The 23,894-nt window shown below is 38.0% G+C and overlaps 1 protein-coding gene across 3 annotated transcripts in view; it reads left to right on the top strand.

Moving 5' to 3' along the window:
• The window catches only part of MYLK (myosin light chain kinase), a 199,129-nt gene that overhangs the window by 46,072 nt on the left and 129,163 nt on the right, over positions 1-23,894 (top strand). For all 3 annotated transcript variants that reach the window (XM_033064001.2, XM_033064003.1, XM_033064002.1), the window contains exon 2: positions 8,721-8,878. In XM_033064001.2, the coding sequence (XP_032919892.1) occupies positions 8,721-8,878 (158 nt within the window). The remainder of the gene's footprint in view (positions 1-8,720; positions 8,879-23,894) is intronic.

The raw sequence follows: 23,894 nt of genomic DNA, 5'->3' as shown, positions 1-23,894 counted from the left end.
ACCTTCCACCACTGCTAAGACATCACAACATAGGACTTTTACAGAATTTACTTTTTATTTATATCAAAGGGTAGGCAGACCTCTCAAAACTTGTCCCATGCTAATGTGCACCAGAATAAAACTCGTAAGCTCTGCTAACTTTCTGAAATCTGCACTCAGCTAGAAGGAAGTACTGTACTTAATAAACAGGAAATAAGACTTTTCTTTCTTTTTAGAAGTCAAATTATTTTTATTCAGCCTTTGGTTCTTTGAGATCTTGTTTTTACATTTTCTTTTATAGTCTCCCACTCTATAATCCTAGACAAAATAATTGAAGCACTGAATCATTCTTCTTCCTCAGTGCTGAGAGAGCCTATATATAACTTACTTCTAAGGGGTTTGAATGGAAGGGAGTGTTTAAATGCTAGCAAAGCAGTATTTTTGGACTTGTGTATATTGAGTATTAAGGTCTGAAGTCAGCTGTGGTTGTAAATTTATCTTGTGTACTTCAAACTTTATGCTACTATCAGCTTATAGTGACAAGCTTCACATCCACTGGCACTGGAAGTTTTTCAATAACTGGAAATTGCATTTCAGGATGGTTTCAAGAGCTTGTCTTCCAAATGTTTTGTGCAAGTCCTCTTAAATACATTGTCATCTGGGTATTCCAGATAATGCTCAGGTGTTCTGTGGTGGTCAGTCACTGGTGATCCATAGAGATTGTGGAGAAACAATGCAAATTCCACCTGCTGTGAGAAGATGACCTCAAAGAAGTATCTTCCTACTGGTTTCCCTGCTGCTTGCATCAGTGTATGTCATGAAAGGCAGCACAGTACTGGGAAAATTGTTTTCCTTCCTGCAAAACCAGGTTACTAATCCAGATCCTGCTGTTCAATGATCATACCCACACCCTGAATTGTCCCTGAATTTTGGATGGTCTTTGTCACATGTGTTTTTCTATCATAAACACCAGCTTGTACTGGTTATTCTGTACTTGTCAAGCACAAGATACATGACACAAATTAAACAAAAGGTATATTGGTAAGATGAGGCCTGGTACAATCTCTCTTCAGATACTCTAAGTGCAAGCTCTGCATATCCTGAAAATCCTTCTTTAAGGACTATGAAAGATGTTACTAGAAGTTTGATCCTTTATGATACCAGCTGTCAGTGATGAAATTCAGACTGAGATTTTTAGTCCACACCTTCTCTAGACTAAGTGTTTGGATTTTGGTATATATTGAGTAGTAGAAATAACCCTTTAAAGGAAAACCAGTAGAATTTTATTGGCAGTGACCTGTTGCTTAGTACACTGAAAACATTTCTGTAGATTTTGCCTTTTTCTTCCCCCCACCCCCCGCCACCTTTTTAAATGTTGCTTATAAACTAAAATTGTAAGAGATTTTGAAGTCAGATTGAATTACTCTTCCTAGTGTGCTTCTATAGCAAGCCCCTTTGGAATCGGCAAGAACAAGCCCAACTTGCATCCCGTTTGCCATCTGGGTTTGCCTCTGGCTTCAATTTGCTGCTATAAAACAGTTCTTAGGTATAGATGCTTTACTGAACCTGCCCAATGCATGTCACATTTAGTTACTCATATTTCTTCCAAGATAATGACTGCAAAGAAGCTGTTTCTTGTGGTCTCTCTTGATTTACTGCTTCTTAATCTGATGTTTCAAATTAAACCTGAGTCTTCAAATGTCATTGCATTCTTTTAAGACATCTGCTTTGTACTGGGTGTGTTCTTTCCTATAGTTTAATGCTTAGTGGTTATGGAATAATTGAATAATGTAGCATGTCTGTTTGTAATCAAGATGATTCTGTGTTATCAAAGGTACACATTCATTTCTCACTTCTCTTTATATTTCTGCACCCTTCCTTGAAACACTGAAATACCCCTTGCAGCTGCTTTAATTTAACAATAAACGTTTAAAGTGTAATTGTTCAAAGGCAAACATCAGGGTTCATGTTAGACATACCCTTGCAGCCACATGAACTACTGAGAGTAATTGAATTTAGATATTTGTACATATCCAGTGGACCTGGTATCTTTATCTAGTACCCTAATTAGCACTGATAAATTGAGGAAAGTCAGAGGACATTTACAACTGTGTGTAATTGAATTCATCATTGCTAGTGAATATTTCCTAGGCAGCACAGACTTGTACAGAGGGCATGATTTTCCTTTAAAAGAACATGGGTGATTTTTCATTTGTTTGTTTTCTTACAGGGTTTATATAAATAAAGGTTTTTACTCCCATCTTTGTCTTTTAATAGACCTGGCTTTAAATAAACGTAGGTCACTTAATATAATCTTGAGATACTCTTTTATATAAGATCAGGATGAAATTCCTCACCCATCTATGTCATTTTACCATGGAAACCATTTCAGTTAGAAGTCCATGCTCCATTAGTTATGCAAATATAATAAAAGCAAAAGGTTTATTGATTAGACAGATTAGCTTCTTACATCTCTCTCCACTAAAAATAATTAAATTCTGTGTTATGCAAGCCATATAATATATTTTAGTCTCTCAGAGACCTATCATCTGAATATTAGTTACGAAGTTTGTTCTGAGTCATGCCAGATTAACCATTTCTACCTACAGATTCTTCTACAGTAGCCACTGATGCAATTTGCATATTCAACAAAAACTAATCAATTTAACTTGGACATAGGAATTGCTGTACTTCTTGGAAGAATACACAAGATTTACAGTAAAGGAAGTTTGCCACAGAGCACCTCTTATCTCTAGAACTGTAGGCCACATCTTCTGTATCCTAGAGATATCATACACTGCCACATTAAAAAAATGGCCTCAGTTTCAGAAAACTCCTTCTATATTTCCTAGCTCAAAACCTATCAGAATCTCACATGAAGCTACATGAGAGCTTGACAGTATTTCAGTATTTGAAACACCCTGGAAAACTTGATTGTTTCAGAATGGAACATAGCGGCTGCAATATGTTATGCAGTATTTTGTTAAAATGAGACCTGAAAGAGTTTGAACCTTTTCTTTCCTTTTTCTGTGTATGGGCAAGATTTATGCTAATGCAAAGCCTCTTGGCTGATGTGCTGAATGTGAAATTCAAGGCATTGACATTATGGGATTTGAAGAACTTGCTTCTGGGAAAATCTGTGAAGTGATTGTCACAAATCAAATTGTGACTTAGTTTGGAAATTTTTTTGCTGTCACTTTACTGAGTCTAAGCTTCAGCACAAATTGCCAGTTGATCTGCAATTCCCATTTTGTGTGGGTCAGTTATGCAAAAGCATATTGCGGGAACATACTCAAGGATTGTACACACATTTGCCAAAACTTTAGCTTGCAAAACTTTTGGATCGTGAAGTTGTGCATGAAGCTTTGGCATCTGATCCTGCTCCTACTGCGATGCCTAATAGTAGCTATCAAATTTTACTGGGAAAAGGATAGAACATTTAGGAGTCTGGGTTGAAAACTCCTAAATTTTAAATTTTTTTTTTACAAACTGACTTTTCTAGAAACCAGTTTGTAGAGAGCAAGAAACATATTGATCAAACAACTGAGGAAGAAACCCTAGTCAAGTCAGTGCTGATAGGAAATTTCTCTTACTCCTATAGTATCAGAACACATTCAAGTTCTGCTTGACCGCAGCACTTAGAAAGACCTAGAAATAGCAGAGCACAGGCACAAGATCTGAGCATCACAAAAAGCATGATTTATGGGCAGTATCCTATTATCCCCTCAAGAAAGAAAAATACTTATTTCACTCTTATTAATTAATTAATTGTTACCAGTTCAAATGAATCCTATTTGTAGCATCACAATCCTGTTCCTATAGAGCCCAATACCTGTTACAGTTCCTGTGTCTGAAGGAGAAGCTGCCCAGAACAACATGGCCATGATTGGTGGCATTCCATGTCTCTTACTTCTTGTTCCAGCTTCCAGCCTCTTCTCCTCTGCTAAAATGGCACACAAATTTATAACTTTTGCTGATCCTTTATGGTTTATTGTTCTTCCTACATGCTGATTCTTGAGTATCAGTAGCTGACAGAAGGCAGAATATTTCCTTGTGTGGTCTTGTAGGGCAAGGCTGAAAAGACAGGCACAAGTCATATGGCTGCAAAAATTCATGTCTGCATTTCAGGGGAGAACGTGTTAAGTTATAAATTTGTGCAAAAGTATGGTAACCACATGTTAGTCCTTGTGCATGTCATCCTGTGGTAAAAAAAGAAGCTGCAAGAAAGCAAATAAACTGTGTGAGAAGGGGAAACTCAAGCAGGTTTAGAATAGAAAAAAACCTTTATTTAAATTCTGAAGATTTTGAAGCATAATGGATAGCATTTAGTCCGTGGCAAAAGTCTGAGTTCAGTGATCTGTGTAAGGGAATAAACTGTACCCAGTGTTTTAAAATACATGCTTTAAAAAAAACAAAACACCCCCTAACTGATTTATAAAGAAAGAAAGGTATAATGAGATCCAGCTTCCTGTAAGTTTATGGTAATTTTGTGCCTTTTGCTAGTTGTTCTATTTATGTGGTCCTTTACTGTAGCCTGGCTCCCACCTTCTAATATAGTTATCCTCACAGCACTTCTTTGTGGTAAGGAAGTACAATAATCCCCACTTTACAAATGGGGAGCCATGGCAAAAGAGAGGCTTAGTGACTCGCCTGAGGTCATGCAGGCAGCCCATTATGGAGCAGGGAATTCAACCACGACTCCCAAACAGCAGACAAATGCTCCAACCCCAGGGCTGTCTGTCCTTTAGCTCGTATTTTTAAAGCACTCAAAAGGTTGTATCCAGATTTCAGAGATGGTTGAGGGGTTATTGAATCCAGTCTGACTAAAATAACAGAATAGCTGGACCAAGTGAAAATGTGCTGCTTAGTGTAGAGTTGCAATATCAGTAAGTCAAATAAAGGTTTTTCCGCTGGCAGCTCTGGTTTCCTCTCACTTGCCTGAGCTTGCTCTCTCATACACACACACACACACACAGGCACTCTCTGCAACTCATTTTTCTCCTGCCTTGGAGGAAGGACTTGGTGAAAGGAAATTGGTATAATTAAATGGTTATGTAGGAAGCTGATGGTAAGTATTTACTTTTATAAAATAAGTGGAGGAAAAAAACCCTATGAGGTAGATTTCTTAGTGTTTGCTTTTTTGAGTTTATTTTTGGGAGCAGAGTATTGAGTGACAGAGATTTGTTCCCAGTAGAAAATGCTTGAAACACATTAGTCTGCTTTGGTATTAGAAAGATTAGAGGGCACACTGTGAGAATTTGTAAGGATTTATGTGCTTTTTAGAGAGGATTAAGAATAAAAAAAATAAAAAATCCAGATTAGAAATGCCATCTAACCACATCAGTAATCTACAGGCCAACATTTGTATGGTGGTTTTCTTTTATGTTTAATACCACAATGTTTGCATTGCAACTTCAGTTACAGTTGGTTTTGTTTAAAGACCATAGTCTAGGTGTGCACAGCATGTGAGATGAAATGTTAAGAGTTCATGTAGCATCATTGAAATCTTATTCAGGAGCAAGAAATACCTAATAAAAATATTTTAGGGATATTATTCTATAGAGTTGCTTAAATAAAAGAAAAAAAATCACATTTCATAACTTTTAAGTGTATTCTTTCTTCCTGTCTATCAAATTGTAAGCTTGAACAAGACTTGTTCTCTGGAACATTATTTCTTTAAAATATTTGGACATGGTAGTTCCCTAGTAACATCCGACTGCACAACATGGAATTAGTTATTTGTTTAGGAACAGAATTGTTAAACATCCTCTAAGCTGTAAAAGGATACTTCCTAATTATTTACTAGAAGCATCCATGGTTAATTAAAGTCAGACTGCTAAATGTGGATGATTAGAGGCTTATGTTGCTAGAAAACTGCTTGTGCTGATTTGAGCTAGCATTTAATTTGTAAATTCAATCCTTTTTAGATGCTTTATTTAGAAAAAGCTTAAATCCTTGCAAGATGTTCTTATGTAAAAGACTAGCTATGTCTTATGCTCTACACTCTCACTATATTGCACATCAGTTTGTCCATAGTTTTTGGTATTTTACCAACATGCAATAGAAGTGTAACCTGACCAGTAAGAGTGGCTTAATTGTTCAGGATTTCTGGTTTTTCTTTCTACTTCCTCCTACACTGTTTCTTTTTTATTTCTTTTTTTATTTCATTTCATTTTGTGTAGAGCTTGGAGTTGGACTTTACCCACAGGACAGTTTGTGCAATGCATACCTGAACTCAGTGATGCTTGGAGGATGAATGGATGTTGAATGTTGTGTGTTTTCCAGCCATGTGCCAGCAGCTGTTTCAGGTACTTGGTACCACTTCCAGATTTCTGTGGATTTCAGTGTCACAGTCACCCTGTGACAGTGGCAGCAGTGCCTCGTACCTAAGTACAGAACCTTGAACATTTTGTCCCTACAGAAGTCCTGTGAGCATCTGTAATACCTATAATTTTCCCTCTTGCCATTTTCGAACTTTGCAATGGCACTGACCAAAGTGGAGTGTTCTTTGCATGGGTGAACACCATTGGATTGGATTCTGGATGTTGGCTGTTGGGTTTAGCTTTGTTTTCAATTTTACTACCCTACAACATTATTTTAAAAATAATATTTAGGTGGTATATGCTTTCTCTGATGCTGTTTTGGTCTCGTAAACACTCTGCAAAGTCAATACAGATGTGTGGGGAAGGAGATGTTTTGTTACTGGTCTCTTATGGTTTGTATTGCAGCTCCACTGCAATTTAGATTGTGTTGCCTTATGGTGCCTCCTGATTTTCCTGTCTTGTCCCTTCTGTCTGAGCAACAAGAAAAGATTTTCATACTATCTATGTTATATCAGTGGTTATTGTCACAACTGGTGATCTGAAAGTTTTATTGCAGGTTTTTAGTAGTGGGATGATTTGTTAGTTAAGAGTTCAAAGCTAGGAGACATTACAATACTGGAATTTACAGCCTGTGGAAAGGTGTATCATAGTAGGGGAGAAGGACACATGGGAAGAAGTACTGAAGACTGGTTATTTGAAAAGTTTGGTCTTCATCTCTAAAGAAAAATATATTTTAGAAATGTGCTGGCAGATATGGACTCAGTATACAGCATTTTACAGCTGAGTAGTTGATTGAATGTCCACTGGAGTAAATCATGGTTTCAGCTGAGTGGAGAAATGAATTTGGAGTCTTGTCCTTAATGAAAGAACAATTATTTGAACAAATAATTCTTCCCCTTTTTCAGGGAAATTGTTTATTGCAGTGACTATAGCTGTGAGAGACTTTCATTGTTTGTCCCTTCAGGTACTAAGTACATTTGTTAGAAGAGAAGCAAGGCTTTGATTTCATCTTGTGTCTTTGGAAATGCAATCAGTTTCTTTCTTATTGAAATGATATTGTGATTTAATATCATTCCTTAAAGTACAAAGAATTTTTTTTCCTGTGTGTGTTTAAAGAGGTCCTTGTATTGGAAAGGGAGACATGCTGTGCTCTCAAGTGACTGGTTGTCAATACAGACATTCACTGCAAGTTTCACTTGTGGAAATGAAGGCAGAATTTCTCAGTTTGAAGCTTTACATCATGGCTAAGGAAATCATCTTTATCCTATTTCTGTGTTGATCTCAGCAATTTAAATGCTAGAAGCACTAGAGGATTTTCTGGGGGCTTTAATGTCAATATACATACAGAAATGCTGACAGATGCCAGAAGAAATCCAAAGTCCACATCATCTGTGTTCTTATGAATGAGGAAGGAGATTCCAAGCATTATTTGAAAATCTGTGTGCATAATTTATCTGATATCTTGAAAGGATTTGCTTTCTAAACGGTAGTATTTTTCATTGGTTTAACATGACTTATTAGTGGGTTTCTTTGTCAAATTTGTCTATGAAATAGGCATTTTACAGTGGGGCTTCTAATTTACATAGACAATTCAAGGAATTAGTACTGGGGTCAGCTACTACTTTTTTTTCCTGAAACCCATGAAATTTTACTTTTAAAAAATACCATAATTTATTCTTCTTCTTGGGAAATATGAACTGTTCAGCGTCAGAATTTCTTCTGAAGCAGATAACCATAAATAGGTCTCTAAAATGCCATTCTTGTAGCATTATAAAATTTGGTTTCCATGCTGTTTTACTGGTCTATGTGCTATTAAGAAGGATTTGCAGTAAACTAAAGACTTTGAATTTCTGCAAAAGCATTTGTTCTGTACTAGCAGTACTTTGCAAAGAGATATCCAGATATTTCTTAAGATCTTGAAAGCTTGGTATGAAAAATCAGATTTTCCACATTCTTGCTTGCAACTTAAATCCAGTGCAAACAGAGGTCTCTTTATTTCATAAGTACTTGTTTAACACTGGCTCACTTCTGAGACTTATTGATTTAGTTGTATTCTAGGCCAGGAAAATCAAAGTCATGATATGAAAATATCCTCCTGAAATAAGTTATTACCTCTCAGTGCAGTTGTAAAGGACGACTTCTTGGTTAAGGCTTTGACCTTGAAAGTTCAAACTGAGTTCACCCCGAGACTGTGACCCTGACCACAACTGTGGGCACAGGCACCATTCCTGGGTCTCAGTTCCCCTCCTAGAAAATAACACCTGTCACCTTAAGCTGAAGAACCTGCTCTGCACACAAGTACAGCACACATACAGCACAAGTACAGAACCTCTGCCCCTGGTTTGATTCCTAGCTGGTTCTCTCATAAATTAATTAAACATGATAATTTCTATATTACCACTTGTTTCTCTTTTGCAGTCCACATGATGGGGGATGTGAAATTGGTGACATCTACTCAAGTCTCCAAAACCTCCCTGACACTCAGCCCCCCTGTCCCCACTGAAGCACCAGCATTTACTCTTCCTCCTCGGAATATCCGTGCGCAGCTGGGAGCCACCGCCAGGTTTGAGGGGAAGGTAAGAAACACACAATGGAGGGTTCTGCATTGGGTTTTGCCCTTTCCTGAACCTGACAAACGGACAGCAAAGGTGGTGAAGTTGCCTCTGCAACCTCAAGAAAAATACAGCAGTGTTCACCCTCCTGGGGAGGCAGGCAGGGAGCACTACAGGTCTGTTTCTGTGTAGAGGAGAGAATTGCAAAACCTGAGCGTTGTGAAGTATAAGCTCATTGAGCATGCCAAGAGCTGAGGTTATTACCAGTGAGAAATTGCTTCAAGGACTGTCTGTAGTCAGCATGTTCCCCTACTGCAATTCTACATATTCTCCTACTGCACATTCACATCCCTGCATCCCAAATACCTGGCCATTCATGAAGCCTCATGTGTGACACAAATCTAACCCTGCTGCAGCATGTCCTTCCTAGCAGTCAAGGTAGGAATCTGGAGTGAGTGTTGTGATAGTTCTAAATTTGCACTGCCTGCCATGCATGTTCTTAATTGAAAAAAAAAAAAGTGCATTTTCAGAGGAAAAACTGATTTGTTCAGGAAAACTTATTAACTCAAAGGGTTTAAAAGGCTGTGTAGTGGGGTGTGTATCCCCATTCCCTTCATGTTTGACATATTGAATTGTGCATCCTGGCATCCATATTTCTTTCATGTGTCGATTCTGGTACTCATCCTTGTTCTAGCTATCTTCCTTTCTCCTCCCTTAACCCAGCTCTTTTTCCTGGAGCTGTTAGCTTTCCCTCCCAGTCCTTTCAGCTTCCTTTGGTTGCTGTCACGCTCCTATTGCACGCTGACAGCTGCACCATCAAACTGACCGCATTTTTAATCTTTGAAGTGGTCTGACAGAGGCAGGAAACTGCAACTCCACTGTAACAAAAGCAAGGGCTAGAAGGAATTTGGGAAATTCTTAACTTCTGAAAGTCTAACTTAAACACAGGGCCGGTAGAGGGCATCTGATATTTATCTTATTTGTTTATGTAAGACCATGCCAGGAACTGGGATTTTTCAACAGGAACTCTGTGGGAAAACAGGTTTTGGAGTATATTAATTTTGAAGTGCTGAAGCAAAACTCAGAAGTAGTTAGAATTGAGTTTTTGAAGAAAAGTTGGCTTTTTTCACACAAAGGAAATTTCAATAAATTGCTTAAGCCAAAGAACAGTTTTTTACCAAACCTTCAGGAATTTATATGTATATGTATATATTTTAATTTGCTTACTTTTACGTGATTTTAAGGCACCAGTTAGAAATGCTTTGTGTGTATGGCATTAGCCAGTCCCCATGAGCACTTCTGTTATTACTCTTTGTGTCTTATTTTCTCTTCCCCTCATTGTTTCACCTTGTTGCAAATGCAGTAGGAAAATGGCAGCCTGTTTCTACTTTCTCCTTTAACGCCTGTGTACAATGTTGCTCCAATTCCAACTGGTTCTTCCAGGCTACACTGCAATAGCAGTTCAGTGAAATCAAAATTGAAGCATGTGCTAAGATTTGGTTTTATAGTTCTCATGTTTCCTAATTAAAAGCTCAAGAGGGATATTTCCAGTTTTTATTGCACTCTGCAGAGTTTTTATTATTTAAGTCAAATGGAAACAATTGTAAAATATAATGACCTACAAGCTAGAGTGCCATCACTGCTTTGTATTTTTTTTATATCTGATTTTAAAGTGTTAATTTTCCAGGGATACCTATCCCCTTTTTCAAGACACTTTGAAGACTGGAAGGGTAAAGTCTGAGGGGTTTTTTAGTAGCTCGGAAAAAAAAAATACACAAATTCAATACTAATTAAACTGTCAAGTTTAATTTCCTTGAAGGAACAAAACATTGATTGAAGTCCTGGCTTGGATTTACTCGATGAAAAATCTAAATATCTCTTGTGGCAGTTTAGTGTATGAGCATGGCCAAAACCTTTAATTTTCCATCCTTAAAATGGGGGTGAGAACATTAGTATTTTGTTTGTGCTCTTACTGTAGTAACATGGGCAAAGTGAGCTGTTATCATCTGGCTCCATCTTCAGCTGGGCAATACAATATTGCTTCTTCTGCCACTTTAATGTTTCAGAGGTTCAGGACAGTTGACCTGTTCAGAAAAACAGGTTCAGAAGGACATTCTTAACAAAAACAGTTTATTAAGATTTAGTAATAGAAGCTACTCAACATACTTAGGTTTTTCTATCCTGGAAAACCTATCTAGGCTACAGATGTTATGATATGTTGTTGCAGTATAAATATTAAACCAGACTCAGGCTAAAGAAAAATAAAAAGTTTTTTAAATGGCTAGACAGGAGCTTTTCTTCAAAGAGTTTCTTTGCAGTGGAATTGATCTTATCAGAAAGAACAAACATTTTTAGAATCCAAGACAGGATATAAATCTGATATTGTGATGATCCTGTATTCTCATTAAGTGAACAAGGAAGAGAGGGCCCCAGAATTAAACTCGTTGGTTTTCTTTCCAGCAACATTATTAGATAAGTTGTGTGAAATGGCAATTCAAGATCAAAGAGAGTGCAGAAACTGAGAAATAGCCCGTAAATGTAGAAAATTTGAGGTAGAAAGAAACTGGCACTTCCTTTAATGAGAGTTTTTTTCAGGAATATTTTCCTGTTCCTGCACCTAGCACCCTAATTTTCTTACTAAAATCTCAGGAAGTGTATTTATATCTGACTGCAGATCTCAGTTTTGCAGTGGCATCTCAGCATAGAAAGTTAAATCATCTTTCAAGAGTATGAGCATGATTATTTGGCTTGGAGCATGGAGTGGAAACAGTAAGACAAAGGCAAGGTTTTGCTGAGGTGACTTTTAGGAAAACCATCCCAGATAACTGTGAAATTGTGTTGCATGTTCTCAACTTGTTAGGACTGGATTGATATGCTGTTCTTCAATGGCACATCATGTGCAAGGTGAACAGCTCATGCCCTTTGTAAAAGGATTTTAGGTCAACTGTCAGAACCTTTAAGACACTCCTGGAAAAGAAAAGCAAACCAAAATGTTTCCAGGCTTTAAGCTGCTTCTTTCTTGATGGTATTGTACACTGGATGTTAATTTCGTTGTGGCAAGCTCTTAACCTGCCTTTTTTGCACACGTATGATTTTTGAAGGTAGTATTCATGATCATTAGTTTTATGAGCCTAAAAAAATACTTGTGCTATAACTCTGCTTGAGAGGAACATCCAGATGTTCTACAGACCACAAACCCATTGCCTAGGGGTGAGAAAAGAATTCTCCTCCTTGGACAAAGCATTGTAAGTTGGCAACAGGGCAGTATGGGGGATTTTCCTGCTTCTTGTGCACCATCGTATGTGGTCCACTGCCAGAACCAAGATATCAAACTACTAAATCTAGTCTAGTATTCTAATCCCAGGGAGTTAGATTTCAGGTAGTTCATGGTTTGAGTAGGTGTTGGGGTACTAAATTCAGTTTGTTGCCCATTGAGTAGTTACTGTTCTGCCCTTCCCCTTCCATCACCCTCCAGGTAAGGGAGCTGGATGGTAAATTTTGAGGCGAGTCAGGTGAGTGTCAAATCCTGCCCCTTTTTAATGTGCTTTCTGGTTTGTTCTTCTACCACCCTGCTGTTACATCTGTTCAAATCAGTTAAGTTGAATGACTTATGATTGCTTGTGCTGCTGATGGTTGCACAGGTACTGTTAAGAAAAACATGCCTGAGAAAATGAATTGGGATCAGGCAGTAAGAAACAAGAGGCAATGGGAAGATCAGCAGTGTATCTACCATCTTTTCTGGGATAGACCCATTAAGAGGTTAAGAATAGGGAAGCATTACAAGAATGAAGACTGTGTTAAAGACAAACACTCCCACAGCATTTATAAATTTTTTCAACCACCCACTAATGTAAAAACTAATTTTTAACCTATTTGTTTTACTGTGGCATGTTTTACAGGCATAGCACAAGCTATGCATGGCAAAACCTTTGGTATCTTGCCTTTGGACTCAAGGCAGCAGTGTGTGTGCCATTTCCAACCCTCAGTCAGCAGGCACTCCAGAAGAATGCCTTAATTACACCACATGCCTGGATTTCAGATGGCAGGATCTGAGAGGAGCCCATGTAATGACAGAGGATGATGACATGGCACAACATCCTTTGCTCTTGGCCTGAGATGTTGCTGTTACAAAATGTACTGGGCAGCAAAATGCATGAAGCTGCCAGTGGCTTTGGATCTGCACTTTCTGGAGGGATGCCTGTTGTGGACTATATAAGGAAGAAATTCAGGAGAGACCCATGTTTTCATGGGAGACAGTTGTCTGATGGAAGAGAGTGCTGTGAGAGGACTTGTGCTAATCTGTGTCACTGTGATACTCCCAGAAACCTAATATGAAGCACTGAGACATGTTTTGAGGGGGAAAGAATTGAAAAAGTTATCGACTTGACTGTGGATTTTGTTTGATCTTCCTTTCCATGTACCACTGGAGCATTCTTAGGAAAAATGGGGTGCATTGAGAAGTTACTTAGAAGTTTTGTGTTAGGCAGACGTTGAGGTATAGACAGCTGAAATAAAAGAAAAAACCACAAACACAAAGGGGGCTGTGAACAGTTTATTGCATGCTGGTTTCTGTTTGGATCTTCTGCTGTGTCTTCTTCCTTAGTGTACTGGACCTCCCATCATATTCATTTACCACATACATGTTCTCATGAGTAATGCATGCATGATTTTATTTGGGTTTATTTTACTGTATAACCCTATATTGGCATATGGAAACAGTGTCAGCTTTACACAAGGCCAAAGTGGAAGTGGCTGCTCTGCTGGGAAGTGGCTAAGGCGGGATCCAGTCAAAAGCGCTTCCCCACACAGTGTAATCTACACCCACATTTATTCAAATGCACTTCCTTTCATTAACTGACACAAGCACCCATGTGTTGACACCCATTTTCCTTGCCTTGCAAATTACATCCTTTAGAAAAATTGTAGGTGTTCAAGTTGCTGCTTAAGAAATTTCTAGGTTTTAGGCAGCAGTGGTGGCCTGTGAGCTCCACTTCTGTCTCTCCACATCTGTCTCCCTGTCACCTGTGGCCATCATAGCTATACTCAGGATTTCCCTGGTAGAAGTATTTAAGCATTCCTTGTGTAGTCTGTGTGCAGAGCATGTGATGGTGCTCAATAGTGCTGGACTTAAAACACTGTCCCCTGCAACTGATCTGTGCATGCACTGAGGCCACAGCCAATATTTCTGGATATTTGGCAGCAAAGTTTGGTCAGACCTTTTGCAGAGTTTTTTTCAATCTACCAGATGTTCAGAAATCCTAGACAATGCTGAATATCCTCAAATTCCACCCAGACAAAGTTTCTACACAAGAAAGAGGCCATGACTGGGGAACACTGAACATATATCCCTGTTTTTAGTTGTCTTTTCTAGGGTTGGTTTTATTCTTTTGTATAATTGAGCCTATGTTCAGTAACCCATCTACCTCCAAACTGTGAAAGAAATGCACTGTTTGATCCTATCACATTTATTGTTCTATTTGTTTTCCCACCTTAATTGCTTATCTACCACCAGCTTGTGACAGGAGTTCTGCTCCCTGCAATGTCAGAAAGATTGGCTCCCTATTTTTGGTTGTTGTGGTAGGAACTGCTGTAATTAAAGGAATATTTTTAAAAAATCTAATAACTATGATGGTAATAATAATAAAAGTTTTTTAAACACTACAACTAATGTACATATGGAATTAAAGAGAATCTTATATTATTTTTTGTATCTACCCAAGCTTGTGTTGTTTTATCTGAAGCCAGACTCCATATTTGTGCTGCTCTTGGTCACCACCTTCTTTCTTTCTTTACTTTTTCTTCAATGAGTTTCTAAATATTTTGGATTTTTATGTGGAAGCAATTAAAATCACATGACAAAGCTGACAGTAAAACTCTGTGTGATTTAATTGCATCTACCTGCCCTCAGTTTGCTTTGGGGGAACCAACAAACTGTTGACTCTGACAAGTTTATTTTTTTGTGATCACCCACTACTGTAGTGAATTGTTTTAAAGCATGACTTTGTGTCAACTAAAGAGGAAAAGAGTGTCCATTTAAGAATTTATCCATAGGCATGTCCCTAGAGTTGATTTTGAGAAAATTTGCTTCATTAGCAGGGATTTCTGGAATTCCTATTTTTCTGTAGTCATTGAGCAGAAATAAATTTTAAAAATCCTAAATTATTATTGGACAAATTGAGGAAAAGGAAACAGAATATTTTTATTGTGGTGTAAAATAACTGTTTAGGGTTGATACCATGCATGTATCTGAAAAAGAAGTAGCAAAAATCTAGCTATTTCCAAAGACAAAAACAGCTGATCAGCATATCCTAAATAGCTGAACAAAAATATGCCCAGAGACTGAATCCATGTAGGTCAGAGTAGAACCAGTCATTATAATTCTTCTTGGGTTTTCTGTCCCATGATGGTTAATCAAATCTCTCAAATTTCAACAATGTCTTATTAAGTTCTTCAGTTCTGCTTTTAATTTGAAAAATATCATCATCTTTTCCAGACTAGTCTCCCTTGCTCCTCTGGGTCAGTGCATAAGTCTTTGTTGTGGTTGATTCCACTGGCAATAAAACTCATCACGTAGGATTGCACTTTCTTATTTAAATAAACGTTCTTAGTAGTACATGAAACATGACTGCAGCTTAGCATTATGATGTTTTAAACTTGATTTTTAGAGAATTGTGCCTTTGATTCTCATCACACTCATATTAGGTTTGAAAGTTTAAAAAACATCTAGTAACTGTAACAGAACTGAGAGTAGCTGACTTTCTTTTCTTTGTGCTGCAATAGCCTATAGTGATGTAAGACGTATGAAAAGGGGGAAAACGTATTTTGGTTGATTTTTTTTTTTCTTCCAGAAATACGTATCTAACTGGAAAGCTTTAAATTTTGTTTTTCTAGCTCACCCTAAAGGTAGGAGAGAGTGCTTATCATCAGATGTGCATTTGGCTAACTAGTAATATATTTGCTTTCTGCCATCAGGAACAAGGCTTGAACTTCAAGGCCCTTGCCTGCATCTGGCTGATGAAACCAGAAAGGTCAGGGAAAAGTTCAGTGCCATATGTAGCAATGAGAACCCCACATAAAACAGCAAAGTATGTTTTTGACTGTCTGGAAATGTGTCCTTGAGAATTCGCACCAAATGACTCCAGGTCACACTTTTTGATATAATTCTGCTTTGCCCCTGTGGGAAGAGAGAGTATTCATTAATAGACAGCAAGCATGATGCATTCAGAATCTGCAGAAGGCCACATGTGGAGAAGGTTTATAATCAAAACACATCATTACTCATTGTGGTTTTGCTCAGTCTAGCACCTAAAATCCAAAGCTAAAAATTTCTGCTTTTGACATGTTACTTGGCTCAGTTCACTCATGGATATAGTATGAAGTTTGGAAACCTACTGGGCAAAACCAGACAACGTAATATTTTCCCATGTAAAATTTGGACTCCCCAGTATCTAAGTGCATGCTGAACAGAAAATTGCATTGCTGTGAATTCAACCCATTCATGAGGGGGAGAAAGCCATCTGTCTGACAGGGAGCAGCAAGGGCTGGCTGCTCCCCAAAGGAGTGTGAGCCAGGAGCTGAGGGGAGCCTTGCAAGGGCTATGCCATCACCAGCTGGCCACACTGGCCAGCCCTGCACTGCTCTGCTCCCAGCAGGCACTGCCATGTGCTTTAACACACCTCTGATGCACCCAGACAGGGCAAACTAAGAACCAGGGTCAGCATCCCAAAAGAGGATATAGTCAGGAGCTAAAGTAGGCCAGGCCAGATTGTTCCTCTGTAGGCTTCCCGTTCAATTTTTAATGTTCAGTCTGTAAGATATTATCTTGTCACTAGAGGTTACTGGATCTCCAGCAGGGGCCTGAAACAGCATCCATTTTTCTGCCTAAGCTTTCAGAGTTCATTGTTTAGTGTCTGGGGACAAACCTGCCTTCATCATGATTCCTAAGCCAAAAGCCATCCCAGTTCATAATTCAGCATCCCATGTGAATGCACATTTCTGTGTTCTTCTCTCATGTTGAGGAAACAATATTTGGAGTAGGAGTGATGTTGAGTGTTGGGCTTGCTGAGGGAGACACTGCTGCTCCTATTGCTCTCAGAGGTGACATGTCAAAGCTCTGCCCTGCTAGGAGCCAGAATATCAAGGCATTCCACTGACTGGTTGTCCCTGGAGGGACTAGTCCAGTACAAGGGCTTTGAATTACCTGCCTAAATATGTTGATTTTATTCTTCTAGGGAAGCTAACAAGCAGGTTAAGAATTAAGTCACGTTTGACTCACAAGTTAGTAACCTGGCCTCTAGGCTAGACATCCCACATTAAGAATATGTTGCAGTGAGATACTAGAGATTATCTAATCTTTTACACCTTTCTTTTTCAGAGGAGTTTTAGGAATAGATAGAGTGAAAACCTGGAAATTTTTATTTTAAAAACTTAAAATTCTAGGCTTTCTGATGGAGAAGATAGCTTTATTCTCTGTAAGTCAGTGCAATGTTGTAAACCTGTGGCCAGAAAGAACAAAGCAATCTTTGTCTGGTACAAATTCAAAGTCAATTTTGTATTTTTTTATTCATTAGGTGGAGACCTTTGTAATTTATTTGAAGAATGAAGCAAAATGGAAAAATAAGTTATTTTGTCTTTTTTTTTTTTTTTTTTTAATTTTTCCTGCTTTTCTGCATCTTTTTAGAAATACTATGGTAAATGTTACTCTGTGGAATATACTATTTATTATAAATACAACAACTGAGCTTACTAAAACACTAATTAAAAGTCTTACTGCATTCCAAGCGCAACTTTTCATTTAAAGATGACAACAATCTACACAAAGAAAAGGGAGAGGCAAAGATTGAAAATTAAATAATTCTGCTCATGGTTATTTTCCTGTTGGCAATTACATATTGGGCTTACTTCATCCAGCTCTGCACTCTCTCAACTCACATTGAATGAGAATGGTAATTTTCCTCCAGCTGCACGGTAGAGTCAAATCACGACTGTGTGGCTTGAGAGTTTGCCATTCCTTCAGTATGTCCCATAATACTCAAACAAGCCTCTATTTATGGTGCATGTATAATTTAAATTGTTTTTTGCAAAGCTCAGAATATTAATGCAATGCACACTGTTTTGTAAAAGGTTTGTAAAAGCACCTGCACACACATGGCAGTATGAAATCTAACTTATATATCAAATCTAATTAATTTATATCACACTCCCATACTGGCAAACAGTGAATAAAGAATTTTTCTGTTTTATGAACTCTCTGGAGCAAGAGCTCAATATACTTCAGCTTCATTATTTTTGTCTATATAAAATCTGGTGTTCCTTTATAAAAGAATAACTCTACAGTTTGTCTCTGCAGGGAAGCCAATATAAATATTTCAAAACAAAGTTATGCTAAAAGACAAAGCACTGGAAGAAAAATTATGATAAAATCTTGGAAGTACAGATTAAAGAACTACTGCAAATGGTATTGACTTCTGCTCATGTCATGGTACCACTTAAACAGCCTCATTCAACTGGAGTTCTAGTGTTTGTCTGCAGTATTTAACACATACAAAGGCCAGAGTAGAGTTGGATCCTTCTCTGGTGGCGTCTCTAGCTAAAACAAGAGAGGAAATAATCCTTGTTACCCCTTCACATTTATGTGGGGTACCATGGCAAGGTGAGATTTATTGTCTGGTGCAAGATGGCACAGAAACACAGAGATACATGCCTGGATTCAGAGATGAATGTGTCTTCTAGAGGTTCAATTCCCATCCAGTATCCTAGACATGAACCTATCCATTTGGGAGATAAATAACTTCTGATTTTGGAAGAGAAAATTAAAATGTGCAATAGGTGCAAATATCACAGTTATCTAAGTGCCTCCTGTTGGATTCAGAGCATCACTTTCAGAATGCCAGAACTGGGTCTTCAGAGCCTTGACTCAAAGATGGTTTGCTGGGACATGCAAATGGACAGAAGGTTTATCTGCTTAGGAGACTGTTGCACACCCATGGATTTAATGGAAAACATGATGTTGGATTTGTTCAGACCTCTCAGTAGGAATGGAGCAACTGCAGTTAAGTGGAGCTCTATTGAAAGCATATGCAGAGTAAGCACTTTTCCCCACAACCTAAACAGCTACTTTTGAATGCACGTGTGTTTCTCTTACCAAAATCACAGCAATTTTAGTTTTGAGAGAAAGGTGAGCCCACAAACTTTCTCTTGAACTCAGCATGTCTATAAATATTTATCCTGAACTGTTGAACTAGAAATTTATGGTCACAGCGATTTATACTTAACATTTCAGTTAGCACTTTGAGGGTTTTTTCTTTTAAACTCTTGTTTCTCAGTCCTTGGCTTTTATTTTTATTTTAAACACAGGCATTTGTGCATTGTACTATCTGAGTTTCCTCTGCTAAAATGTTATTAAAAGGTCTATGTGTGAATTTAGAAAGGCTTATCAATTTCACAGATTAGTACAGGGCAAAAGAATCACTGACAGTTGCTAATGGGCAGTTGATGCTTTTCAATAGGATTTTGTACACAAGTCCTAATTATTTAAGGCATAGCAGTAAGTTGCACGTGGTGGAATAAATGGTGCAATGGGAAATGTCAGTTGTTTAGGCTGTCTAATGTGTTCATATCTTCATGATCCAACATTGCATTTTATATCTTTCCATAATCACATCACTTTTTAGTGAAGTTTGTAACAAATGACACTTCCACACCCAGTACTTTCTCAACCCTACCAAGAAGCACTAACAAGGAGTACACATAATTGAGGAGAATTTTTATAGCCCTTTCAGAGCACAGCCTTTTCCAACAGTCTTCATCACTATCAGCAGACAGTCATTAACTGTGCAGGCAACCCAGCAACACAATCCAGTTTCAGCATTTTCTGTGGCCATGGCCAGACTCCTAAACTGCAGGAGATAAATCTTGTCTACTTGGAAACTGATAAAGTATGAGCACGTTCATTCAAAGCACACGGTGTTTGTTACCACCTTACATTTCAAAAGTGGATTGCTGCCCATAATTAGAAATTTCATAGCTCCAAACATATTTTCCCATGGCTGTGTGTTTTGGGCACAAAAAGAAAGCAATTTTTTCTCAATAATTTTCCATTCTAAGTCATGCATACAGCATGTATTCATGTAAATTTGTAGAGATTCCTTATCTGTTGATAGCGTGCTAAGTACAGCATCTCCAAGTTAGGAGAGTATGAGGTTCATTTGGTCAGTGGCATTGCTCCTACAGGAAAGGAACATAGGGCCTTTAGGAGTCAGTGACGTATGAAATAAATTCTTACCCTATTAAGACAGAAAATTTACGTCAGTAAGGAAAAATAAAATTAAAAAAAAAAAAAAATTTTCAGAAATCATATGCAATGGAGAGATCTTTTTTGGCCAGTTTTATTGCAATCAATGATGAACATTCTTTTCTGAAAGGTCAAGAAGCAGGGTGAATTGTCATCTTTAAAAAGTGACTGCCAATTCCTGCCCCAGGTATTACAGTTATGAAGGGATTGTTGTTATGAAAAAAAATTGATGGTGTTTGATTGTGCCACTTTCCTTTGATATCAGCAGAGTCTTTTGACCTGATAATATCCCAGCCTTAGGATGTGGATTAAAGCATCTGGACTCTGTGACCAGTTCTATGAGATAAAATAGCTAAATGTTTACAGTTTTCCTTCTGAGTGGGGGGACACACACATTTTGCTAATGACAGAGCAAAATGTTGGTGTTCAATTCATCCCGTGCTTGCTCAGGGAGCTTTCTCCTGCTTCTCCTTTGTCTAAACAATCATTATCCACCTTTCTGAATTATTACTGGATGAAGGATGAATGAAGGATTCACAACTGAAAGTAAAAATCTTCATGTCTTAAGTTCAGCTTTTTTTGATGAGAAGAGAGGAGAAAATTTCCCAAAGATTTATTTTTATTGTGTTAAACTGTTTTATGTTTCAATCTTTCTTCTAGTGCTGCCACATAAAATTTATGAACAAAAGTAATGGCAAACATCATCAATCAGGCTGTCCTGTGCTGGACTGGAAATGAATGAACCACTTTCATTCTGACAGCTTTTCAAACTCTGGTCTGATTTCTCAAAATCTTGTTTCCTGTAGCAAACATTGCTGCTGCTCTGAAATGAACATCAGTCCTATCAGGAAACTTCTGACATACTGCTAAGCTCACTGTTACTGACATAAAGCAGCTGCTTCATCTAGTAATATTTGATAGGCATCTTGACTCAGAATCACCAAAGATGGGAACTAGGAGAAGGATAGGGAAAGAGAGCAAATTTTAGGGGCTTTCTGGGCTATGTAGGCCAATTAGCAAGAGCCTTATTTGCTTCCCACAGCCACAGTTCTTTCCCTTTGAACTCCCTTAACATTTGTTCTGCATAATCCTAAATGACCCTTTACCATGCACATAGGTCAGCTATTTCTTTGCAATTTTTTAGCATTTTAAGCTATTCAGCACCTCATAAAATCTAGCACTTCTCAAAAGTTGGACCATGGGAAGAAAACTCTGTCTGCAGTTTGCCTTTTCTTCTTTAAGGAGAGACTTAGAACCAGGGAAAATTTTCATTAAAATTGATGAGAATTTCACTCAAGAGAGGGCTGCAAAGCTAATCTTCACTGTTGTGTTGAGAGCTCTCATACTTGCCCTTGCCTTTGGAATCTTTTTGGCCCATACTGTATGGCAGTACTGAAGTTATTGAGAGCTGACAGAGCCGTTTCTTACCATGTTGCTCATATTTTCCTGTGGTGGTGGCTTTACTTCTCTTATTTATAACACTATTTTGTGTTTTATTTCACTGCCAAGGCTCTGGAGCTATTCTGTGTGGATCCTCTTCACTGTTCCTCGATACTGTGCACTTTGGTGTCTGTATGCAAACACATTCAGTCCTTGCTCACCATAAGAACAGCAGTGACCCCTGTGTGCTGCATCTTCAGACACTGCATTGATTCCTCCAATGGCAAATTTGTTGGCAAGGAGGAAATATGGTCAGATTATTTCATCTAATAGTACTAAATATTGAAAGCAAATTCCTTTAAGTGTGAGTTTGGCAAAGTCTGGGTGTCTCCATGTCTCAGATCCTCAGCTATGAAGTCAAAGTTACACTTTCCAAAGTGACAGCTGTTGCTACCTATTTTGGACTGTAATTATCTTCAGTTTCTACATAACTCAGTTTCCTGCACACTCCTACTTTGACAAAATGCTAGAATTTTACCACTTCATGGAGACCTTGTCATCTTTGACATCTGGGTGGCATTGGAGGAAATAGCCTAAGCTTTCTCCTAGACTCTATCCAAGATTTGTGACATCTTCTTTTGAATTGGCAGCCTAGAGGAAGGCTTTTTAAAAATGTGAAAAATCAAACAATGACTAAATACAAATTAAAAAAAGATCTAAAGATTGATAGAGATTCAGTCTACCTATAATTCCATACTAACTTCAGAAAACTTGTACTTACAGAAAAAAGAGTTCAGGTGAACTCTATGGGTGGTTTGCGTAAAATTCTCAACACACACCTAATTGCTACAGGTCAGCTGGCTACAATGTGGGGAGAGTAAAAAAGGCAGATGTTGCTGCTGCTAGAATGATTTATGGATGCTGCATCAGAAAAGTTCTGCCAATCTGAGACAGCAACAGCTGTGTGAAAATGCCCCCATTCGTGTAGCAGAGGTTTACAGCCCCCAGTTCTGTTGCTGATTGACATCCCAGCTCCACAGACATGTGTTCCACTATAAAGTCTGTTCCCTTTGTGTCCTCTGGGCAGGAAAGAGTAGAATCCATCATGGCAGAGCTCAGCTCTGTATTTCAGCTGGCTGGTGTTTCAGATTATTTTGTGGTTGTATGAAGACTCCTGTAACAATGTTACTTTAAAGCAATACAGATGAACTTATTCTTTAAATTAAATAAAATCTAATTTAGGAAAGCACCTGTACATCTGATTAATTCCAAAGGACATAAAAAGGGCTTAAACATTCTCTGAAGAGCTGCATAAATTGGGACTGATGTTTGAACTTGGATAAACTCAAGGCAGCTTGACACCCAGTGCTACTCTGAAATTCCACTTGAGTCCTTCAGAAAAAAAGATAAGACAAATGGACTTGTTGAGGTTATGGTACCTGGGATAGCAATGCTTTTTTTTAAATAGTTATACTCTGGTGGCTGAACACAAAGCCAATAGTCTGTGCACCTCTGGGAACTCCTGACACTAAATTTTACCAAAAAAAAAAAAAAATGTAGAAGATTGAAGAAGAAATTATGTGCAGCTGCTGTCTGCTTTTCAGTTAGCAGACCATGTCTTCCATGGATAGGTCATAAATTCTTCCCTGCTGAGCACCATAAAAACTGATTCCCCTAAAGACCTGTGGTAGTGTGTGCAGTGTTCAGCACCTTTGCAATCTGGAAAAAGGGGTTGAATAGTGTGGTACTGAATGAACAGACTATGCAGAACTACTTTTTAAGAGTCAAAACTAAAATTTTTGGGGTGGCATCTGCAGAAGGATCTTGTGTTTGCTGCTTTGACTATAAAGTATCAAATGCCATTTGGCACTTGAGTGCAAAGTAGAAAAATAAAACACATCCTAGGCTTACAGAAAGACCATTGGTTTTTCTTGTATGTGCAGTAGATAATGCTTTGAAGTGAATATGTGTGCTCCTACTCTGTATTCCATTTTTGCTTTAATGACACAACTGTGGATTCTAGAGTGTTCTGCAGAAAAGGTAGGTTTTTCACTTTGTTTGCAAAGTCATAGTTAAGTCTCCAAATATTTAACGTTTTCATGTTTAACCTTGCCAGGCAAGTTCTCTGTTTTAGAAGCAAGCTTTTAAAAGGGATAAACTATTCTTGAGATATGGTTTGTGTGTGTTTAAAGTCTCAGAAGGAGCTTAACAATGTATCATGTCCACTTTCCTTTATCAAGAACATCTGCTGTTCATTTGTTAAAGCAAACTGCAGCTTCAGCCTAACAAAAGCTTTGTTACAAGACTTTAAAAGAGCTGTGCTGGCCAGAACCATGTTTCCCACCTGCATTAACAGCAAAAATCTAA

Source organism: Catharus ustulatus, chromosome 7 (assembly GCF_009819885.2).
Source record: "Catharus ustulatus isolate bCatUst1 chromosome 7, bCatUst1.pri.v2, whole genome shotgun sequence".
NCBI classification, from domain to species: Eukaryota; Metazoa; Chordata; class Aves; order Passeriformes; family Turdidae; genus Catharus; species Catharus ustulatus.
This window is presented reverse-complemented; position numbering and strand designations above follow the sequence as displayed.